We start from the raw sequence: 20,000 nt of genomic DNA, 5'->3' as shown, positions 1-20,000 counted from the left end.
TATGTAGTTCTTGAAAACAAAAATTAAATAGATGATTTTAGATTATATAAAAGATTGAACATAATGAATACATTTACAACTTAATTTTTGTATTTGCTACTTTTTCAATGTGAATATTTTTCAAAGCCTTTTAATAGTTTTTGTTGTTGTTGTTGTTGTTACTTTTAAAGGTGTGGAGTAGAGGCTGACACATTTTTGGGATCCCAGTGGATCACATGAGGCCTGCTGGATTCCCGTGAAATGGGAGTCAAGTTATTTATAGTCACGTTATTGGGACAAAGCAGGAAAAATAATCATCGAGAGTGGGCAAGATTAGGAATAAAATTAATTTTGTTTCCCGTTCAATATGAAATGAGTTTCTTTTAAAATAATGTGTCATTTTAATTTATATTTAGTTTTGTCTGACCCCAACCAACTAAAATTAATAATTGAAAATACAAAAACACCTCTAAAGCATTCCAGAGACTTAAATGGTCTTTCTATCTAAACTACTGAATAACTCCTGGGCGCAGCCACCGCTCCACTTCCTGGGGATGGGTCAAATACAGAGATGAATTTCACCATTGTGTGATGATGACTATGGAACTTTAACTTTAATTACAGAAATAACTGCATTATTGCATCGTATTCTAAGTTTTCCAGTTTCACTTGTTTGTATAATTTGGAGTTTTTATTGGCATTTCTATTATTCATAATCTAGTAACAGCTTATCTATGAATAAAAATCCTTAAAACTGACACAAGAACAGGCACAAATAGCCTATTTGAGACCACATGGCAAAAAATGCAGGAAAACTGCACACATTGCCCAAACGGACCCTTCGCACATTCCAACAGGCACGGATTTGACGTGTTTGGTTTGGACCAAAACCAGGATGCACCAAAAAAAGTTTTGTGCGCCTCAGATAAACGTAAGCTGAACAGCAGCCAAACAGGTGGTCAAATCTAGTTCAGGCTCCATTTCGGGCCTTTAGCTCTTGCATGTAGGGATTTTTCGACCTACCTTCCGTCGTCCGATTAAGACGAAATGTGGTGAGCACTTACAACTTATCAGTAGCGACTCTCACCAATTTTTCCAGATTTTTATCTTATTCAGGGGTCGATCTATTACCTGGAAAATGCCTAAAAATTCATTTTGGCCTATGTTTCTGTCTTTTAAATGAGCCCAAAATGAAAAAGGCCTAAAATATTTTGTGACCTTTAACCTTTCTGTATGGCCTAGCAGCCTATAAAATGGGGAGGTCGGACCAGAGGGTCACCTGAAGCCACAGTAAAAATTTCAAGGTTAATCAGAAGCTGAGTTTCAGTGGCTGAATGTTAAAGGCACACCTTAATAAGGTTCACCTTTGTCCTAGTTGCAAAGCAAACAAGCAGGGGAAAGGGACGCTTAACCCTTCAATTTGGCCTAAGTTTCAGTCTTTTTAAAGCTCAATGGCACGCATGGTGCCAAAGTTATGCCACCTCCTAACAGTGAAAAGCGTGGGTTTTGGGGGGCTATATCTTGGAAACCACAAAAGACTGGTATGCAACCACCTCAGGTGGACTCGTCCCAGGCCCCAGATCAACATACTAAAAGATGGGGTCACTGGCACAAGCAGAAATTTTTTTCTACTTTGGACCAATTGAATCATCAGGTCTTTTTTGGAGCTATGTGTCCAAGACCCTATTTTGTGGCTGTTATCAGACATAGGACTTTTTTTTCTGGGGGGTTTCTGGGAATTTGACACTGAATTCTGATTGTGCTGCCCCATGGGGACATACCCTCTGAAAATGGGGCCAACTGGCCGTTCCGTTGAGGAGTAATCACAATAAAAGAGAATGACCCCAGTCACCTGCCGGTCGAGTGCCCACAAGGCCAAAAGAGCACTCAAACGACGAGCTACAGCTACGAAATTGCCAGGGCTTGCTCGGGGTGGTGCCTGCATGCGGAATCTGTGTTTGTTTGGTGAAAATCGTCTGAAAAAATGCCACATTTGAGACCACATGGCAAAAAAGGCGGGAAGACTGCCCACACGGCCCAAACAAACCCTTTAAGGGGTCCGACCAGCATGACTTTGTCAAGTATAGTTTGGGCTGGAACCGGGATGCACTAAAAAAAGTTGTGTGCGCCTCGGACAAACGTAAGCCAAACAGCAGCCAAAAAGGGGGTCAAATCTAGTTCAGGGTCCATTTCGGGCCTTTAGCTCTTGCATGTAGGGATTTTTCGACCTACCTTCCATTGTCCAATTAAGACGAAACGTGGTGAGCACTTACAACTTATGAGTAGCGACTCTCACCAATATTTCCAGATTTTTATCTTATTCAGGGGTGGATCTATTACCTTAAAAATGCCTAAAAATTCATTTTGGCCTACGTTTCTGTCTTTTAAATGAGCCCAAAATGAAAAAGGCCTAAAAATGTTTTGTGACCTTTAACCTTTCTGTATGGCCTAGCAGCCTATAAAATGGGGAGGTCGGACCAGAGGGTCACCTGAAGCTACAGTAAAAATTTCAAGGTTAATCAGAAGCCGAGTTTCAGTGGCTGAATGTTAAAGGCACACCTTAATAAGGTTCACCTTTGTCCTAGTTACAAAGCAAACAAGCAGGGGAAAGGGACGCTTAACCCTTCAATTTGGCCTAAGTTTCAGTCTTTTTAAAGCTCAACGGCACGCATGGTGCCAAAGTTATGCCACCTCCTAACAGTGAAAAGTGTGAGTTTGGGGGGGCTATATCTTGGAAACCACAAAAGACTTTGGCAGGCAACCACCTCAGGTGGACTCGTCCCAGGCCCCAGATCAACATACTAAAAGATGGGGTCACTGGCACAAGCAGAAATTTTTTTCTACTTTGGACCAACTGAATCATCAGGTCTTTTTTGGAGCTATGTGTCCAAGACCCTATTTTGTGACTGAAAGCAGACATAAGACTTTTTTTCTGGGGGGTTTCTGGGAATTTAACACTGAATTCTGATTGTGCTGCCCCATGGGGACATACCCACTGAAAATGGGGCCAATTGGCCGTTCCGTTGAGGAGTAATCACAATAAAAGAGAATGACCCCAGTCACCTGCCGGTCGAGTGCCCACAAGGCCAAAAGAGCACTCAAACGATGAGCTACAGCTACGAAATTGCCAGGGCTTGCTCGGGGTGGTGCCTGCATGCGGAATGTGTGTTTGTTTGGTGAAAATCGTCTGGAAAAAATGCCACATTTGAGACCACATGGCAAAAAAGGCGGGAAGACTGCCCACACGGCCCAAACAAACCCTTAAAGGGTTCCGACTAGCATGATTTTGACAAGTATGGTTTGGGCTGGAACCGGGATGCACTAAAAAAAAGTTGTGTGCGGCTCGGACAAACGTAAGCCAAACAGCAGCCAAAAAGGGGGTCAAATCTAGTTCAGGCTCCAATTCGGGCCTTTAGCTCTTGCATGTAGGGATTTTTCGACCCACCTTCCATCGTTCAATTAAGACGAAACGTGGTGAGCACTTACAACTTATCATTACAGTCTTGTTGTCAGTGTGAAATTGCTGGTGGCCGCCACATCAATACGTTTATCTTTGGTTTCAATTTTTTTCATTTTAGTCTACATGTGGTTTTACAGTGTTGCTACATGTGAAGGAAGTCTATTAATTAATATTTTTATCAAAGAGTTTGCATATGTTATTACTTTAAAAGTATAGGTTGTGTTTCATGTGTATATTTTAATAGTCTTCACAATATTTAATAATTTTTTTAACTACATCATTCTCACTAGTGTTGCAGGGCAAGAGAAACACTGGACAAGCCTCAGTCCATCACAGAGATGCACCCTGGGACAAACAACCAGTCGCATAATCACTCATAACTTGGGACAATTTAGATTCACCAGTTACCTTGATTGCTGTGCGTTTTTGGTCTGTGGAAAGAAACCAGTGCTTACATAGGGAGAACATGCTACCTCCACACAAAAAGGCCATGCAAGCTGGATTGAAACAGGTGGCTTATTTGCTTTGAGGCAACATTGCTACTAATTTCACCACCATCAAGCCCCACAATAATTCATTGTGATGAAAGTCCAAGTCTGAAGTTAAAGAACTTATATCAAATAAAAATTTAGAAATAGAATTTACTGACAGGTAATTAAATATTAAACTCAAAGTTAGGCCTGTATCCTGTTCTCCCATTTGCTAAGTTTTATGCGAGCTTAAAAATAAAAGCATTTAAAAGAAGGTATTTTTAAAAATGTTGGTTTCAGATAAAAAAAAAGCAATCATTTAATTTTTTTTAGTCTTTATTTCTAGTGGAAAATGTAAAGGGGAATGTTTTTTTCTACAGGGTCAAGTCATGAACATTGAGGCAGGGTGAGGGAGACATGGCCCTTTTCAATCCAAACTCTGTTCAGGTTGTTTCTCTTGAGTTCAGAGGCACTCATCAACAAGAAGTCAGGGTGGGGGATGGGTGGCATTAAACAGTGCACTGGCTAACTCAGGGTGGGGGATGGGTGGCATTAAACAGTGGACTGGCTAACTCTGAAACCTCTGCTGCATTCAAGGAAATTGTGTAACTACCAGTACACTAGTTACACTCAACATCAAATCTGAACCCTGTCTTTTTAAATATAAATTTCACACTGTGTTAAAAAGTGCATAACAATTTCCTTAAAAGCCATTACATTAGCAATTTTTTGAAAGAAATATCTTTAATCTATTAAAACATGGAGATCTGCACGCAGTTCTCAACTTTCCCAGTGCTCATGAAAGCAACATCAGTACACTCAACAAGGGGATTCACGCAGTTGCAGAGCATCGGAGAAGCAGATGGAAACTGTTTCAGTGTTTGGAACCAGAAAAAAGTCTGCAACTAAACCAGGTAAGATTTATTTTTATTCATAGTTAACTGTGTGAGGTGTTTGTGTGTGTGTGTATTTTGTTTATTTTGTCAAAAAAGATTGACAACAAGTGTAGTCTCGTGTAGCCTGTGTTGTAAGCTTGACAAAGTAAAATCAGGGGATCATTTTTATCTTTTATTTGTTTTCAGAACAGTTGAATTATCTTACTTTATTCCTTAAACCACTGCAGGGATCCTTTTTATTGCTTTGAATGTACTAGCTTTGCTGCAAACTTCAACCCACTGTTTTAACTTGCTAACTGGGATTTAGCATGACATATTGACAAAAGGACTTGTTTCCCAAACTATTGCCTTTGACTTTCTAGTCAATTCAAACTGTAAAGAAGATATTTGCTTCCAATCTATGAGGTTGCTTCTCTGAACATACCAGTACTGGTCCAGAACTACAATTATTAACGGAAGTGCGTTCATCCTGGAACTATGCCAGCAAATAAGCACTGAGGTGCATTAGCAGTTTAATTAGTTTTAATTATTTTAAGTCACACAGAGAATAAGAAAAGAAACTGCTGCATCAACCTGTAATGTGTAATTACTAATACTAAACTGCATTGTGGACCTGTGTGCAGTAAATGGTCAATGTACAGTAACTGAGTAAGCCAACAGCCTGTGGGTGGACATTGAGTAGTTTACCACTGTGAGATGATCTTTTTGTGATTTTTATTTGACAAACAAATGCTGTAAGTATTGCTGATAGGTTAGTGAATTATGTTAATAACTTTTACAGTCAAAATACCTAATGTATTTGAAACTTTTACACTAAGGACCCACAATTTTAACCACAACACATGAATAAATTTGAACTAAAATTATTTTATTGAACATGGTACTTTTTGATGGAAAATGTAGCTCCATAGACTGCAACCTGCAGCTCAGTCTCGTCTCCTGTGCTCCGTGTACAGAGTGAAATTGTCTGACTCCCATACAGGAGAACAGTTTAATCTGTGAAACTGGTAATATGTTAAGCAAACAAGCAGCTGATAGATTAAGACGGTCTATAAAGTTGACTACAAGCTAGTGAACATTAAACCACAACAGCATTCTGCCGGTTACCGGCAGTAGTCATGGCTCATTTCTGTCTTCCACTCAGCCAAGTTTTATTTCATATTTTACTTTTAATACACACTAAATATACAGCTGTAGAAGAGAAGCTAGGGTTTTTCCTGCATTCAAATTTGCGTGGCTGCCACGTGCCGCCCCAGCCTGATTTCACATATATGTATGATGATATATACATATCTATGGTTGATGCTATTGATGTCCTTAATTTCCCCAGGCTCTTCCATATCAGAGCAGAGCTGTACAGTGCAACAAAAAAAAACTGACTGTGTGTGTCTATTTTTAAACGTAGCTCTGGTGCAACATCTTTGAATTACTATTTTCACCAGAACTTTATTGAACAAAAGTAAGTTACGTGTAAGAAAATTGCTTTTTACTGGCGCACAGTATGGTCATCTGGATGCAGTGAAGGAAAATAAAGGAACCAGCAAAGGCACAAAGTCAGAACCGGTCCAAAGTTTTGGATCAAAAGTGCAGCTACACTCAGATTATCTAATGCTAAAGCTAACATAATTTTAAAAATATTAGATCAGATGATACTCAGTACTCAAGTAGCTTTCTAATCAGATACATTTATTTACACTTACTTGAGTAATAAACCCTATATCAGGAAAATATTGTCCTTGGTTTGTGTCCTTCCGGTGAGCTTTGCAGATTTGGCAAAATGTCATCAGGCAGTAATCACTGTTAAATTCATAATTATTCTCGGAGAGAAACCAACTTTTATCTGCCCCTGGGAGCCCCGTAATGCATAGCATCATTTCAATATGGGGGTGTCCGCGACACTTTTTTTATATGCAGGTAGCGGCGCTGTGGCTGCTTTATATAGTGACTCGTTGCATTCTCCCCCAACCCAAATCCTCGGATCACGCATTTTAGCTAAAATGCTAATGTTAACTTGCCTTGCGTTGACTGTAGAGTTGTGGGTGATGGTCACGCAGATGTGTCATGAAATTTGAAGCGTTGCTGCCTTTCACAGACACTTTTTCTGCACGTGCTGCAAACAGGATAGCCATCTTCTATCAACTGTCCCTCGGCATTCTTCATATATCCCAAAAAAATGCCCATACTTCCAACTTTGTCTTCTCTGAGAGAATAAATGCCCTGAGTGCTCCCTTCTCCTCCTCTGGCCGTTATTTCAGCTTTAGCTTCAAGAAAGTTTTGGTTGTAAACAACAAAGTGCGCATGTGCCACCGGCAACTGCAGCAGATGATACGGTGGCCGGTAAGGGTCACCGCGCCTACATCACAGCCACGGTAATCCACCGAGATAATATATTTTTTAAAAAACAAAACGATTATTATTATTGTCCACTTTTTTACCGGGGTTTACCACTACACTAGTTACCGTGACAACCCTAATGCCACCATTACATTGTTAGCAGCAGAAATTAAATGTTCTTACCATTTCCAATACAAATGCATGTTAATGAAATGCATTATATTTTACTCGATATATTTATGTGTTATTTTGACTAAGGTGAGTGTTATTAATGAAAACCTAAAATGTTACTGAAATGTAGGTCAAATTTTAAAAAATATATTTAACTTTAAATATCAGATGGGAAAAAGGAACTAAATCACAATCTAATGCATATTATTGAACCTTATAATAAGTCTGTTGTTTCGACCTGATAATTTTGTTGTTTTATTTTATATGTTTTAGCAGTAAACCAGTTTTGTTTCACTTGAAACATTGTCAAATGGGATATTCAATTAATCAACAGAAACTTAGATGAGAACACTTAATGAAAAAATGTTTTGCCTTTAAAAAAGTGAGGCAGTTGAATGCACAGAATATGCATGTGCTGGTGCATGGTCAAGATGGCACCACCTCTGCCTCAGTTTGAGCCAGGAAAAAACCCTGGAAGCATTACCTAAAACAAGGAAAATACTTCCAATCATAGCCATGAATACATAGACGCCCCATTGGCCACTAGAGAATGTAACAGCTTTGTCGCCGTATTGGATGGGTCTCCTCACTGTCCACAGTCAATGGAGAGTGAGCAACTATGCCCATTTTTGTTCAGCTTACGGTTAACACAACGGGCGTACAATTGAAAACAGATCGCGTGGGATTACTATTGACTTTTCTAACCTTCCTGATTGTACTTTATATTTTAATTTATTTTGTTTCATTATATTCATATATTAATTATGCCATATCATGTGTCTGATTTTGCAAAAAAGCTTGATAAAATGTGCTGTTTAGTTGGGTAAGCACCTTAGAAATGAATGCACTGGGGGAAAATTTCTTCACATTTACATGTTCTTTTTTTGTAGATAATGAGCAGAAGGAAGAAGAACAGGAAGAGATAATGGTAAGTATTTCTTAATTTATCCTATAGGACTTAAATATGGCTTAAAAATAAAATCTCAGATTTTTTTCTTCCAAATTCTAATTGAATTTTATTAGTTTTCTCCCTTCTTTTTCTTGAAAAGAAAATACAAATAACGGACAATTTTTTTGGGTCAAAAAATTGTTTTGGAAACATCTTTAGGATTTTGGTCACCATGAAGGAAGCTGGTAATCAAACGAAATATTCACTGATTTAGTGTTGTATTAAATTTGTTTAGACATTTCTACTTATAACTATAAGATCATATATAACAAATTTACATTTTTAACCAAACATAATCAGTACTGACACTAAACAGCTTTGTTTGAATTAAAAACATCTGCGATTGCCAGTAAACTGAACCTGGGTCAGGCGAATGCTTGGAATGGACGTACTACCAACATATATGAAAAATTTAATTTACAACTATTTACTGGTTAGAATTTTCTTTAGCTGTCTGTTATTTCAGGTTTTGGTTTGGAACTAAATTATTTGCCAGTGTGTTATAGCAACCCAACTTTAACTAGCTTGAATAATGCTTTTTAACCGTAATAAACCAGAGGCCCCTCCTGTACTGGAAAGAAAAGTTCCTTCAGTAAGGTTGCTGAGAAAGCTAACAGCTGGCATTGGTGAGGAGTGAGCACCACCTCACCCCTGCCACATGGACCTCAAGAGATAAACCATCAATCCTGCTCAATGGTCAACTTTCCTTGCGGGGGTCACCCATTAGGACAGTGGGAGGGTTAAACTGAGAACAAATCAAGATAGGAAACAATCTGCCTGATTTTTCAGCATTAAAATGCCACTGTAATCATGAGGGCATAATGCAGCTCACTGATGGCTGCGAGATGCCCAGTCTGTCAGCTAACTCATGTTGGAAGGTCCCAGTGGCAAGAAATCACAAAAATGTCAATAACGGAGTATGGACTGGAATCAGATTAGTGTGGTTTGTCAGTGGCTCCACAAAGGGTCTCAAATCACGTCACTGCTCCAGAAGGATCTCTGTCAGGAGGCAGCATCTACCCAAAAGCACCTGTAGATTCTCACTACAGGGAAAATGTCCTCTAGAGAACACGGTCTGCTAAATCTTCCAACAACAGATCTGCCATGCTACAATGTTAGCTTCCCGTCGGTCACAGATGCCTTTTTATCGGTTCCAATATCAATTTCACGACAAAACTGTTTCTCCACAGACATAATTACTGATTGGGTAAAAATAATTTGTGGATGAGGAAGAATCGTGGATGACTGAGACCTTCAATACTACGGTTACACCATTTTACTATTAGATGCTGTTCGTACGCATGGTCAGACGTGTTATGTTTAAGAACATTTCTACACAAGTTCCATCATGCTAAATACCACACTATGACCTGTTCATTACTAAAACAATCTACTTAGTTGCTAAGTCTTTGTGTCTCACATTAACTAATACCACCATTAAAATAGCGATTTAAAATGGCATTAGGTGAAAGTAGCTGTGTAGATGGTTGTGTTGGTTCTCTGATAAACTGATTACCTGACCAGATGTACTCCATCTGTAGAGACGTGGGTGATGGTCACGCAGATGTGCCATTAGATTCGAAGTGTTGCTGCCTTTTGCAGACACTTGTTTCCTGCACGTTCTGCAAACGTGATAGCAGTCTTCTATTAACTGTCCCTCAGCATTTTTCAGAAATCCAAAATATGCCCATACTTCCGATTTAGTCTTCTTTGAGGGCTGATGGATGTCCTGGGCGCTGCCGTCTCCTCCTTCGGCCATTATTTCAGCTTCAAAGTTTTGGTGCCGTTGCAAACTAAAAAGTGCATGTGCGCGCCGCGGGAACTTCAGCTGAAGCGACGGTGGCTGGTAAGGGTCACCGCGCCAAAACCGCGGCCACGGTAAACCCACCGAGATAATTTAGTTTTTTTAAAACTGGACGGTTATTTTTATTGTCAACTTTTTTACCGGGGTTTACCGCTATACCGGTTACCGTGACAACCCTACTGTATAACATACGAAAGATCAGACCATACCTAACACAACATGCCACTCAGCTCCTGGTGCAATCTACTGTCATTTCCCGCCTCGATTACTGCAATGCCCTTCTAACTGGTCTTCCAGGCTGTACTGTGAGACCTCTTCAAATGGTCCAGAACGCAGCGGCACGTCTGGTCTTCAACCAGCCAAAAAGAGCACACGTCACCCCTCTGTTCATTGAGCTCCACTGGCTACTGCTAGCAGCACACATCAAATTCAAACTGCTAACACTAGCATAAAAAATCCGAGATGGTACAGCTCCCATCTACCTGAATCCTCTTGCAAAGGCTTACGTTTCGGCCTGGCCGCTCCGGTCATCACAGGATCGTCGGCTAGCAGTGCCTACACCACGCTCAGGACAATCCAGACTCTTCTCATGCATCGTTCCACGAATGTGGAATGACCTACCAAGCACTACCAGATCAGGGGCTTCCTTTTCAATTTTCAAGAAACTCCTGAAGACCCTGCTCTTCAGAGAGCATCTTCTAAACTAGCACCCTCCCTGCACCCATCCCCCCTCTCTACTGTCCACTCCTTGTTCCCTCCTCTCCATGATTGATGTCAAGTTTTTGCTATTATTGTTGTTAGCCTCAAGGGCAACATGCCGATTATCACTTGTAAGTCGCTTTGGACAAAAGCGTCTGCTAAATACATAAGCATAAACATAACGTCTGTTGATGTTAGCAGCTAACAAGAGGTAAACTTACCGAGCCAACTCTGTTCTTCCTCTTAAGATGCTCGTGCATTGCCGTTGTGCTCCTGTGAAAGGAGAGTTTCGCTTTGCAGAGCTTGCACTACGTTGATTTCTTTTGAGTTAGTATTATGCTCCCAAACTTTTCAGATACGTTGCGACTCGACACTTTCTCCGATGATGAAGGCTGAGCTGGATGGCCACCAATGCGCCTCGGAGCCAAAGCACTGGCTGAGCAGAGAGGCAGGAAGGAAAAGCCGAACATGCCGCAGCAGGCGAGATTTAAAAAAATTGTTTATAAAATAAGGTTTATTTTATTTGTCGGCGTTGTCATGACGAGTCGACTAATCATGGCAGCCCTAAACATCTTGCTGCCTCTCGCTCTCTTTTGGCTTGAGAGAGGAGGGCCTGGTGACGTAGCGTGCAGAGTCTGTGGTTTTGATTGGTTAGGAGTAAGTAGTGAGTCTAGTATGCTGCTACCTGATAGGTTATAATGAAAAAAGGAAACTTTTTTAATCGAATTTTTATCGACCAGTTTTTTATCTATCGCACCACGTCTATCGATAGATATATTGAACTATTGAATTATCGTCCAGCCCTATATTAGAGCTAAACGTATTATAGAGAAAAACATTTGAAATTACAGCAGCAAGGTAAAAAGTGCAATAATGAACCAAAGTCAGCAGCTGGAAAGATTTTTCTGAAGTGCAATTAAAGGTAAAGTTAAGAATTGTGGTTTAGAAATCCCTGTCCTAAACTTGAGTCATTGATCTATTTCTTTCAGGAGCTTTCTGCTTCAGATGACTTTCTCTCAGACTCCAGCCATGATTTGGACAGTGATTATATTCCATTAGCTCCTCCTTCCTCAGAGAATGAACTAACCTCTTCACAGTCTAAGCTCATGAAGACACATGATGCATTAAAAAACCCTGGCAAAACCTCTCTCAGCCAAAGCTATGTTCATGAACAGAAGACACTGATGGACAGTGGTAAAAGTAACGAAGCTCTGGACATGGATTGCAATAAAGATACTGAGGAAGAAAATCTGGAGGAATATGAAGATGATGAAGGTAGGTCATGTGTTACCGTTAAAACTTGCACTAAAGGAGACAAAAGAAAGTATGACAAAAGGCAGTATTGTGTTTACTGTCAAAAACCACTTAGCAAAATGGCACGACATTTGATCCGTAAACATGGCAATGAAAAAGTTGCCCAAGCAACATGTCTGCCAAAAAATTCAAAGAAACAGCAGCAAATATTTGAGCTACTGCGCAGGAAGGGGAATTACTACCACAATGTTAAAGTGCTGCAGGAAGGAAAGGGTGAGATAGTGACCTACAGAAGGCCAACAGAACAAGTAGAGGCAGAAAATTAATTACCACGCAACCTTTGTTTTGGATTCTGTTCTAAAGTCGACCTGTGAAGACACGCAAAGCAGTGTCAAAAAGTTACAGGACATTCGGACAATTCCCAAAAGAAGCGCAGAGTTCAGTCTGCTGCAGTGGCTCTTCTGCCATCCAGAGGACACTGCTCACGAAGATGTTCCAACATCCTCAGCAGGTTGATGGTTGATGAAGTGTCAGCTCAGGTCAAAAATGACCCACTCATCTGTGAACTGGGAGAATGACTCCTTGAGAAGTAAGGAGGAGATAAATCCAGAGATGGCCATGTCAGCCAGAAGGAAAGAGTGGTTGGGAGATTTGTTTTGGCAGCTAAATCTTAGGACTGCAAAATCAACAGACTTGAAGACATCCTGGTACCACCCAAATTTTCATTAGCTGTGGCAGCAGCAAATAAAGCATCTGGTTTTACCAAACACAAGTACAGATACGCAACACCATCACTTGCAGTTAATTTGGGACATTCTCTGAAGGCAGCACGTGAGGTTCTGATTGGACGGCACATACAGGCTGAAGATGAATCAGCTACAACCAGAGTAAAGAACTTCTCATCACACTTGGCTTCAGAGTGGAACATCTTTGTATGCCACTGTGCAAGAACAAACTTGGAAGAGGAAAAATGGAACAAGAAAGAAATGATCCCACTGACAGAAGATCTGATGAAGCTTCATAAAGTGCTGAAGGCTTCAGAGGAGGAAGCAAAGCAGAAACTATTGGAAGGACCAAACCCCATGGCTTACAAGACACTCAGTGAAAGTCTTCTCACACAGATCATTCTGTTTAACAGACGGCGGCAGGACGAGGCATCAAAAATACCTCTGCTGACCTACAGAGACAGACTGTCTGAAGAACCAAATGAGGATATGATGAAGTAACTCTCAAAATTGGAACAGGATCTGAGTCACAAGTTAACGAGGCTGGTGGTCCGAGGTAAAAGGGGTCAAAAAGTGCCAGTGCTACTTACAAGTGAGATGACAGTCTATAGATTTTCTCATTGCCCAGAGGAGTAAGGAAAATGAAATTTTGGAGAGCAATAAATACGTCTTTGCGAGACAAAAATCAGACTGTCATATTCGAGGTTTAGACTCTTTAAGGAAGTTTTCATCTAAAAGTGGGGCAAGAAGACCGAAGACCCTCACATCCACTCAGCTGAGGAAGCATGTGGCCACTCAGATAATGAACCTGAAAGACAATGAATTGGATCAGCTGGCTAAGTTCATGGGGCACGATATTCGTGTACATCGTGAATACTACAGGCTAACAGAAAACACACTTCAGCTGGCCAAAGTCAGCAAGCTCCTGATGGCAATGGAGCTGGGAACAGAAATGTACAAGGGCAAATCTCTGGATGAGATTGATATGAGCTTAGAAAGTGAGCATATTTTAGATGACTTATTTGAAATTCAACTAAATTAAAGCATAAAATTAGAACCTTCTGTTTTTATTTTAACAGTTGATTTGCCTGGAAAAGAACCTACACACGCACCACTAGTCAGTCTAAGTGATTACGAAGTCCAACCTGAGGATGCTTCTGAGCAGGCTGATGATTCAGATGGTACAAGATAACATGATGACCATGTGTTCAGTCACATTTCAAATGAATAGTCAATAGTTTGAGATACTATTTCAAATTGTGTATATGTGGCAGAAATATAGTGCCACAGAGAAAAAAATTATTTGTATTTTTCTTATGTTCTTTCTGTGTTTCTTTTCGAGTTCCATTTTTCTGATCTTATCTCATACAGAGTAGCAAAGTTTCTGTTTTACCTTATGTTGCTGACAGTTTTGGGTACTTCCTGTCACCTTCGGGAAGTAGCTGAAACTGTCAGCAAAATAAGCTAAAAACAGAAACTGTGCTACTCTGTGTATGATAAGAACAGAAAAATGGAACTAAACAATTTGTAGAATTGAAAACATTTTTTGCTTAGTGACCAACTGTAACAGTTCTCGTTGATTTTCAGTTATCTATTGACTATTAGTTTATTATTTTAGTTTCATGGCATTACAAAATTATTGTACGATTTAGTGAGGTAAAAAACTATTTTTTCTTACTTGATAACATTTGAGTATTTTATTTGGCATCTGTCAGACTGGATTGGTGTTCATGAATGTTTTGTCTTGTAGAACCTGACATTCTGACTAAGAGGCCCACAAGACCAGAACCATCAGATGATCACAGACAGACAGCAGGAAAAAGAGGTAAACTTTTGCTTGGCTAAAGTACCTAACGATCAGAAGGTGACACTTGATTTTACAACTGTTTTTCTTCTCTTTGAAGGGACCTACAGAGGAAAAGGGCCAAGGAAGAAGGTTTAACCAGCTGAAGATTCAGATGGTGAGACAGCACAAGGTTCACTGCAGACGGATTTTACATATGTGACACTCATTCCTGATCCTTTCCATCCTCATCACTCCCAAAGATGACCTCAACATTTTGAGCTCTGCAACCTCTTCTACCTCCCGTCTTTTCTTCGTTGATGCCGTTTCTTAACCAGTCAACATGACTGCTCTCACTAGTGTCTTCTACAGCTTTTCTTTCCTTCTTGCTGAAACCCGTAGTCTCACTGCAGTGTGATTTGGTACATAAATATAGTTGATGCACTTTGGTTACTAATATATTCTGCATGTTCTTTATTTTTCAGATCAGGTAGAACTGCTGAGCCAGAGCTCAAAATATGCGGAACCATCGGAGGACATCAAGAAGAAACATAAGATAGGTACATTTTTTCTTCATTTGTCTTTGTGCTGTTGGGTGTTGGGTTTAAATTTCTGTGTATTTAATCATATACACATTTAATTTTAGCTAGTTTAAAAATTTGCATATACATGCCATGCTGAACTCTCAAGCCTACTGCACATTGGCAGCAAAAGCGCCGTGGAACGCCAGCGACACAGCACCGCAGCGATGCGGCACCACTTGAAATAGAATCCATTATAGTATATGGAGTGTCACAAACCAGCCGCGTCGCGGCAATTTTCAGACGCGGCCCAGGAGCGGCATGCCGAGGAGCTAAAGATAAGATCGTGTTCAAATTTTTCCACGAGCCGCTTCTGGGATGCGCCAATTTCCGCAGTTACCATTGGGCTAGACAGGAAATCACACACAGTTTCAGTGTAAAATCCCTGGTAATTCCAGCGCATATATATATATACATATACACAATCAAGAAAAATTGCAGTTAAAATAGGTGTATGACACTTTTAATTTTGTTGCAATATGCTATGTTGTATCATAAGATCCAAGTCATGTATTAGTATTACCAAATTTATTAGCAAACAAAACAAAATGTATTTTGAGTATTAGGATATAATGCATTAATACAGTTTCAGTTGCTTCATATAAGTAAAACTAATTCAAAAGTAATAATAAATATCCCTAACCATCAAACATCCTTAAATATTTCCTACTTGTGATTTCTGTTGCAGAACTGGATCAGCTTCTTCTCACCAAGCAATGGGTGAAAAAAGGCCTTGGAGTTCAGCTGAGAAAGCAGCAGTATGGCGACAGCTTGGAAAGTACATAACTTTAGAGACCATTCCTGGTAAAGTACCATGCCTTAAGGCACTTAAGACAGAGTCTGAGCTCAAGAGTAGAACCTGGTAAGATATTAAAAACCAAGTCTACAACTCTATCACAGCACAGGAGGAAACAATTATAAACTGTTCATGTTCACATGATTGTTTGTGTTTCACATGCCTCAGTGTTGTTAGGTGGGTGTGACACAATGAGGCCTAGGTGTGTTGATGTTAGGCATGCTTCTAAAATTTTATATATATATATTATTTTATTTGAAACAGATGTATGCTCACACTCTGGCTAAAATGATAAAAACTACATCTTAAAGGCACTTTTTCCCCCCAGTTTCTTTTTCAAAAGCAATTGAAGTTAAAATAACGAAAGCTGCCATTTAAAAAGTCCAGTTATTTATAGGATTTAAAAAATCTTTTTTTTTCTGTTTAATTAATAAAATAATGCTTTGCAAAGAAATTGTTTCCTTTTAATGAAACTGCATGCATTAGTCTAAAATGTATGTATGAACTAAAGGTAAAAATCAGGAAGACTGATTTAAATTATGTACTTGACAAATAAAATGTAATAGATAAATGTAAAAATCCCAGCACTGTAGATGCTAGACTTGCTAGAATCAATCAATCAATCAATCAATCAATCTATCTATCTATCTATCTATCTATCTATCTATCTATCTATCTATCTATCTATCTATCTATCTATCTATCTATCTATCTATCTATCTATCTATCTATCTATCTATCTATCTATCTATCTATCTATCTATCTATCTATCTGTCTGATTCATTTTTATCTAACTGTCTGTCAAATAAATTATATATTTATCTATATATCTATCTAATAAATAATTATTTTTTATCTATCAAACTGTCAAATAATATATCTATGTGTTTGTATGTGTGTGTATGCATATGTATGTATGTGTATTTATATAAATTTGGCATGAGATAGTTTGGTTTGAATAGAAATTTTGATGTGAGGAAAAGCGCAAATCTGCCCGGCAACGGGAGTATGTCCACACAATGACTGTAAATAAATACAAGCTTTTAGTTTGAGTTTTCCCATATTTTAGGTGACATTCTGAATCTCTACTCCCACCTAGAGGCAAACATAATTTTTGCACCATTCTGGCTATAGTGGAAGTCAGGGTCCACACAAACAACTTAGAAAACTTAGTCCACACAAACCCATAAAAACATGTATGTGTGTGTGTGTGTGTGTGTGTGGCACCTGTAGGAGGTGTAGTTGTCATACGAGCCGACGGTGTAGTGTCTGAACAGTCTCTTGGTTCGGTCCTCTCTGGTCTCTGAAACACACGTGTCACGTTTAACATGGTGTGTTGTTTATCTGGAGGGTGGGGGTGCAGGGGGTGTCGGGGGGGAGGGGTTACCCAGTCGTGGGTCATACTGTCTCATCTGGACCTCCTCGACACAGTCAGCAGGGAACCAGCCGGTTCTGCCTTTAACAGTTCCCTCCCAGAAGCCTCCTTCACCGATGGACAGCACTGAGGACACAAACAGTCAGTCTCTCCACCACGTGACCAGCCCCCCTCCCTCAATCTCCCCCCCCCTCACCCTTCACCCTCTCCCCTCTGTGCAGCTGGATCTCTCCGGACCCCTGGGGAACGTGGGACCGCGTGGCGATGAAGGTCCGTCCCGGTACGGCGCTGTATAGCCTCCTCTTCCTCATCTGTGGGGTGAGGGGGGGTGAGGAGGGAGGGCTGGTCTCCACATGGCCCCCCCCACTCGGACTGCAGGAGAGACCAGGAAGAAGAACGGGTTGAACTAAAGTTCTGTCCAGGAGGCACCAACCCACAGGTGACCTCAAGCCTACCTGAGACGCCGTGTGTGTCGTCTCAGCGAGTGTGTGTGAGTGTCGTGGTGGGTCTCCAGGCTCTGGAGGGAGGGGCCAGGTGAGGAGGCGGGGCTCTCTAGGGCATTGTCGCTGGCTGACCGGATCAGGGAGCGGGGAGACGACAGGCCATTTCCTGCTGCTGCCCTGGTGGCGCCGGCCCGACGGCGCTTGGTGTAGGACGGCGTTTCTCTGAAGGGAACTGCTTGGACACAAAGACACACCTGGAAAGGTAACACCCTCCTACAGGAACGCGAGTGTTATTACCCTCTAGCTGACGGGGGGCGCTAAACACCAAAACGATGATGAAAATCTAAAGATTTATCGTTTGTAAAGTTTTTATAACATTATTCATCTCTATTTAATCCAGACTCGCGGACTCCCAGCCGTTCTCCAGTAAAGTTAAAGTTAAAGTCCATTAGTTGTCACACACACAGGTGTGTGTGTGCGAAATTTGTTCTCCGCATTTGACCCGTCCCCTGGGGGAGCGGTGAGCTGCAGACACAGCCGCGCTCGGGAACCATCTGGTGGTTTAACCCCCCAATCCAACCCCTTAATGCTGAGTGTCAAGCAGGGAGGCATTGGGTCCCATTTTCTTTGGTCTGACCCGACCAGGAATCGAACCCTGATCTCCCGGTCTCAGGGCGGACACTCTACCACTAGGCCACTGAGCTGGTTCCAGTACCCCCCCGGTTTCACTAACATATGCTTTCATTCGTAAATGGTGTCTATTTGGTATCTCATGACTGAACAGGTTTAGGCAGAAGCAATAGCTTATAGAATTGTCTAACCTACTTGCAAAACAATTTTTAAATTTCCCGCAATGAACCAACAACCCAAATAAAAATAAAACACAAATCCATCCATCAACATCAAACTAATACTCTTCTAAAATATTTTTACTGATAAGTTTTTAAGAATCTAAAGTGAAGTTGCTAATTTTAATTCTATTTTAGCCTCATTCCAAAATTTTACCCCCATTACAGAGAAACATCTACTTTTCATGCCTTTTTTGGCTTTTTGTAGAACAAACATACATACACCTCTTAAATCATATTTACTTTCCCTCTTTGCAAAAAACATTAGTATATTTTCTGGCAGAGCCGTTAATTTTACTCTAAACATAAATTGCATTATTTTATAAAAATATAGATCTTCTAGTTTCATAATCTGTGATTTTAAACAGACAGGAAATAACATACGGTTTTAGTGTAAAACCCCTGGTAATTTTCAAAATAAAAGTACTGCTGTGAAGCATTCATGTATACGTGGCTCACGTGTGACACAGCGATATCAAACGTGATTTCCTTCTTTTTGGTTTAATGGCGGATTGCATACATAAACCGTGATCGTTGAAGTCTCGAGGGATCTTGTGAGTCCTGAGAAGAGCTCAGCGAGGAAGCCGGCCAAGACTCTTCCGGTGTGAAAAGGGCCGCTTTGACGGTCGCGAGTAAACCGTTTGGCGCCGCTGATGCGTCCGGTGTGAAACCGGGGCTACTCAATCGTGTTGACGATTCCCCAAAAGTACAACGGTAAACTGATTATTAATTTCCTTAACGCTGATCTCACTTCCTGTCTGTCTCTCCACCTCGCTCAGTGGAAGAAAGGGAGGCGAGCTGCTCTGAACCGTAAACTCGTGAGTGGCCGAGCCAGCTGGAGGTGCAGCCACAGGACAGACGTCACCCGGCACCTGTTAGCCATCAGCGGCGGCAAACTCAAAACCAATGCAGGGCAGCGTTTTAACCTGAAGGTGGCGCCACACTGATGGTCTTAGGCTGATATTTTCATTTTAAATAAGATGCACTAAACTGCCAGAATAATGACTACACATGTCTACAGAAGTATTAGACGCACATCCGTATGGTTGATCTCCAACATAAGCTGGATCGGGGCGGGGCCGGATTAGGATTGCACTGATTTATTTATAACTGGCTCTTTAAGAATCTCAGGTTCTTCTTTATAAATGAGGGAAAGATCGATTAAAAAATGTCTGTTGTCTTAAATCCACTGATCTCAAAAGTGGGAAAATCCCAAACTGGGGACGATCCCAGAACCAGAACCAGAACCGAGCGCCTTCCTCTTGAATGTTTGTGTTTAAACTCACCAACGTCCGATTGTTTGTGGATTTTTATGATTTCAGCCAGTTCAAAGTTCCCTGCGATGATCGCCACCTGTACACACACACACACACACACACACACACACACGTGTGTGTGAGTAGAAACACACACAGGCAAACAGAAACTCATC

General features: G+C 40.7%; 1 protein-coding gene across 4 annotated transcripts in view; it reads right to left on the bottom strand.

The window, feature by feature from the left end:
- The window catches only part of shank3b (SH3 and multiple ankyrin repeat domains 3b), a 96,112-nt gene that overhangs the window by 30,896 nt on the left and 45,216 nt on the right, over positions 1–20,000 (bottom strand). For 2 of the 4 annotated variants that reach the window (XM_054739912.2, XM_054739913.2), the window contains exons 12-16: positions 19,855–19,921; positions 17,733–17,955; positions 17,474–17,649; positions 17,290–17,403; positions 17,130–17,205 (exon numbers count right to left, since the gene is read on the bottom strand). In XM_054739912.2, coding sequence (XP_054595887.1) covers positions 17,130–17,205; positions 17,290–17,403; positions 17,474–17,649; positions 17,733–17,955; positions 19,855–19,921 — 656 coding nt within the window. The remainder of the gene's footprint in view (positions 1–17,129; positions 17,206–17,289; positions 17,404–17,473; positions 17,650–17,732; positions 17,956–19,854; positions 19,922–20,000) is intronic. The other 2 variants (XM_054739914.2, XM_054739915.2) reach the window with 1 other exon arrangement.

Source organism: Nothobranchius furzeri, chromosome 1 (assembly GCF_043380555.1).
Source record: "Nothobranchius furzeri strain GRZ-AD chromosome 1, NfurGRZ-RIMD1, whole genome shotgun sequence".
NCBI classification, from domain to species: domain Eukaryota; kingdom Metazoa; phylum Chordata; class Actinopteri; order Cyprinodontiformes; family Nothobranchiidae; genus Nothobranchius; species Nothobranchius furzeri.
Note: the sequence above shows the minus strand (reverse complement) of the source record. Positions and strands in the feature narration are given on the sequence as shown.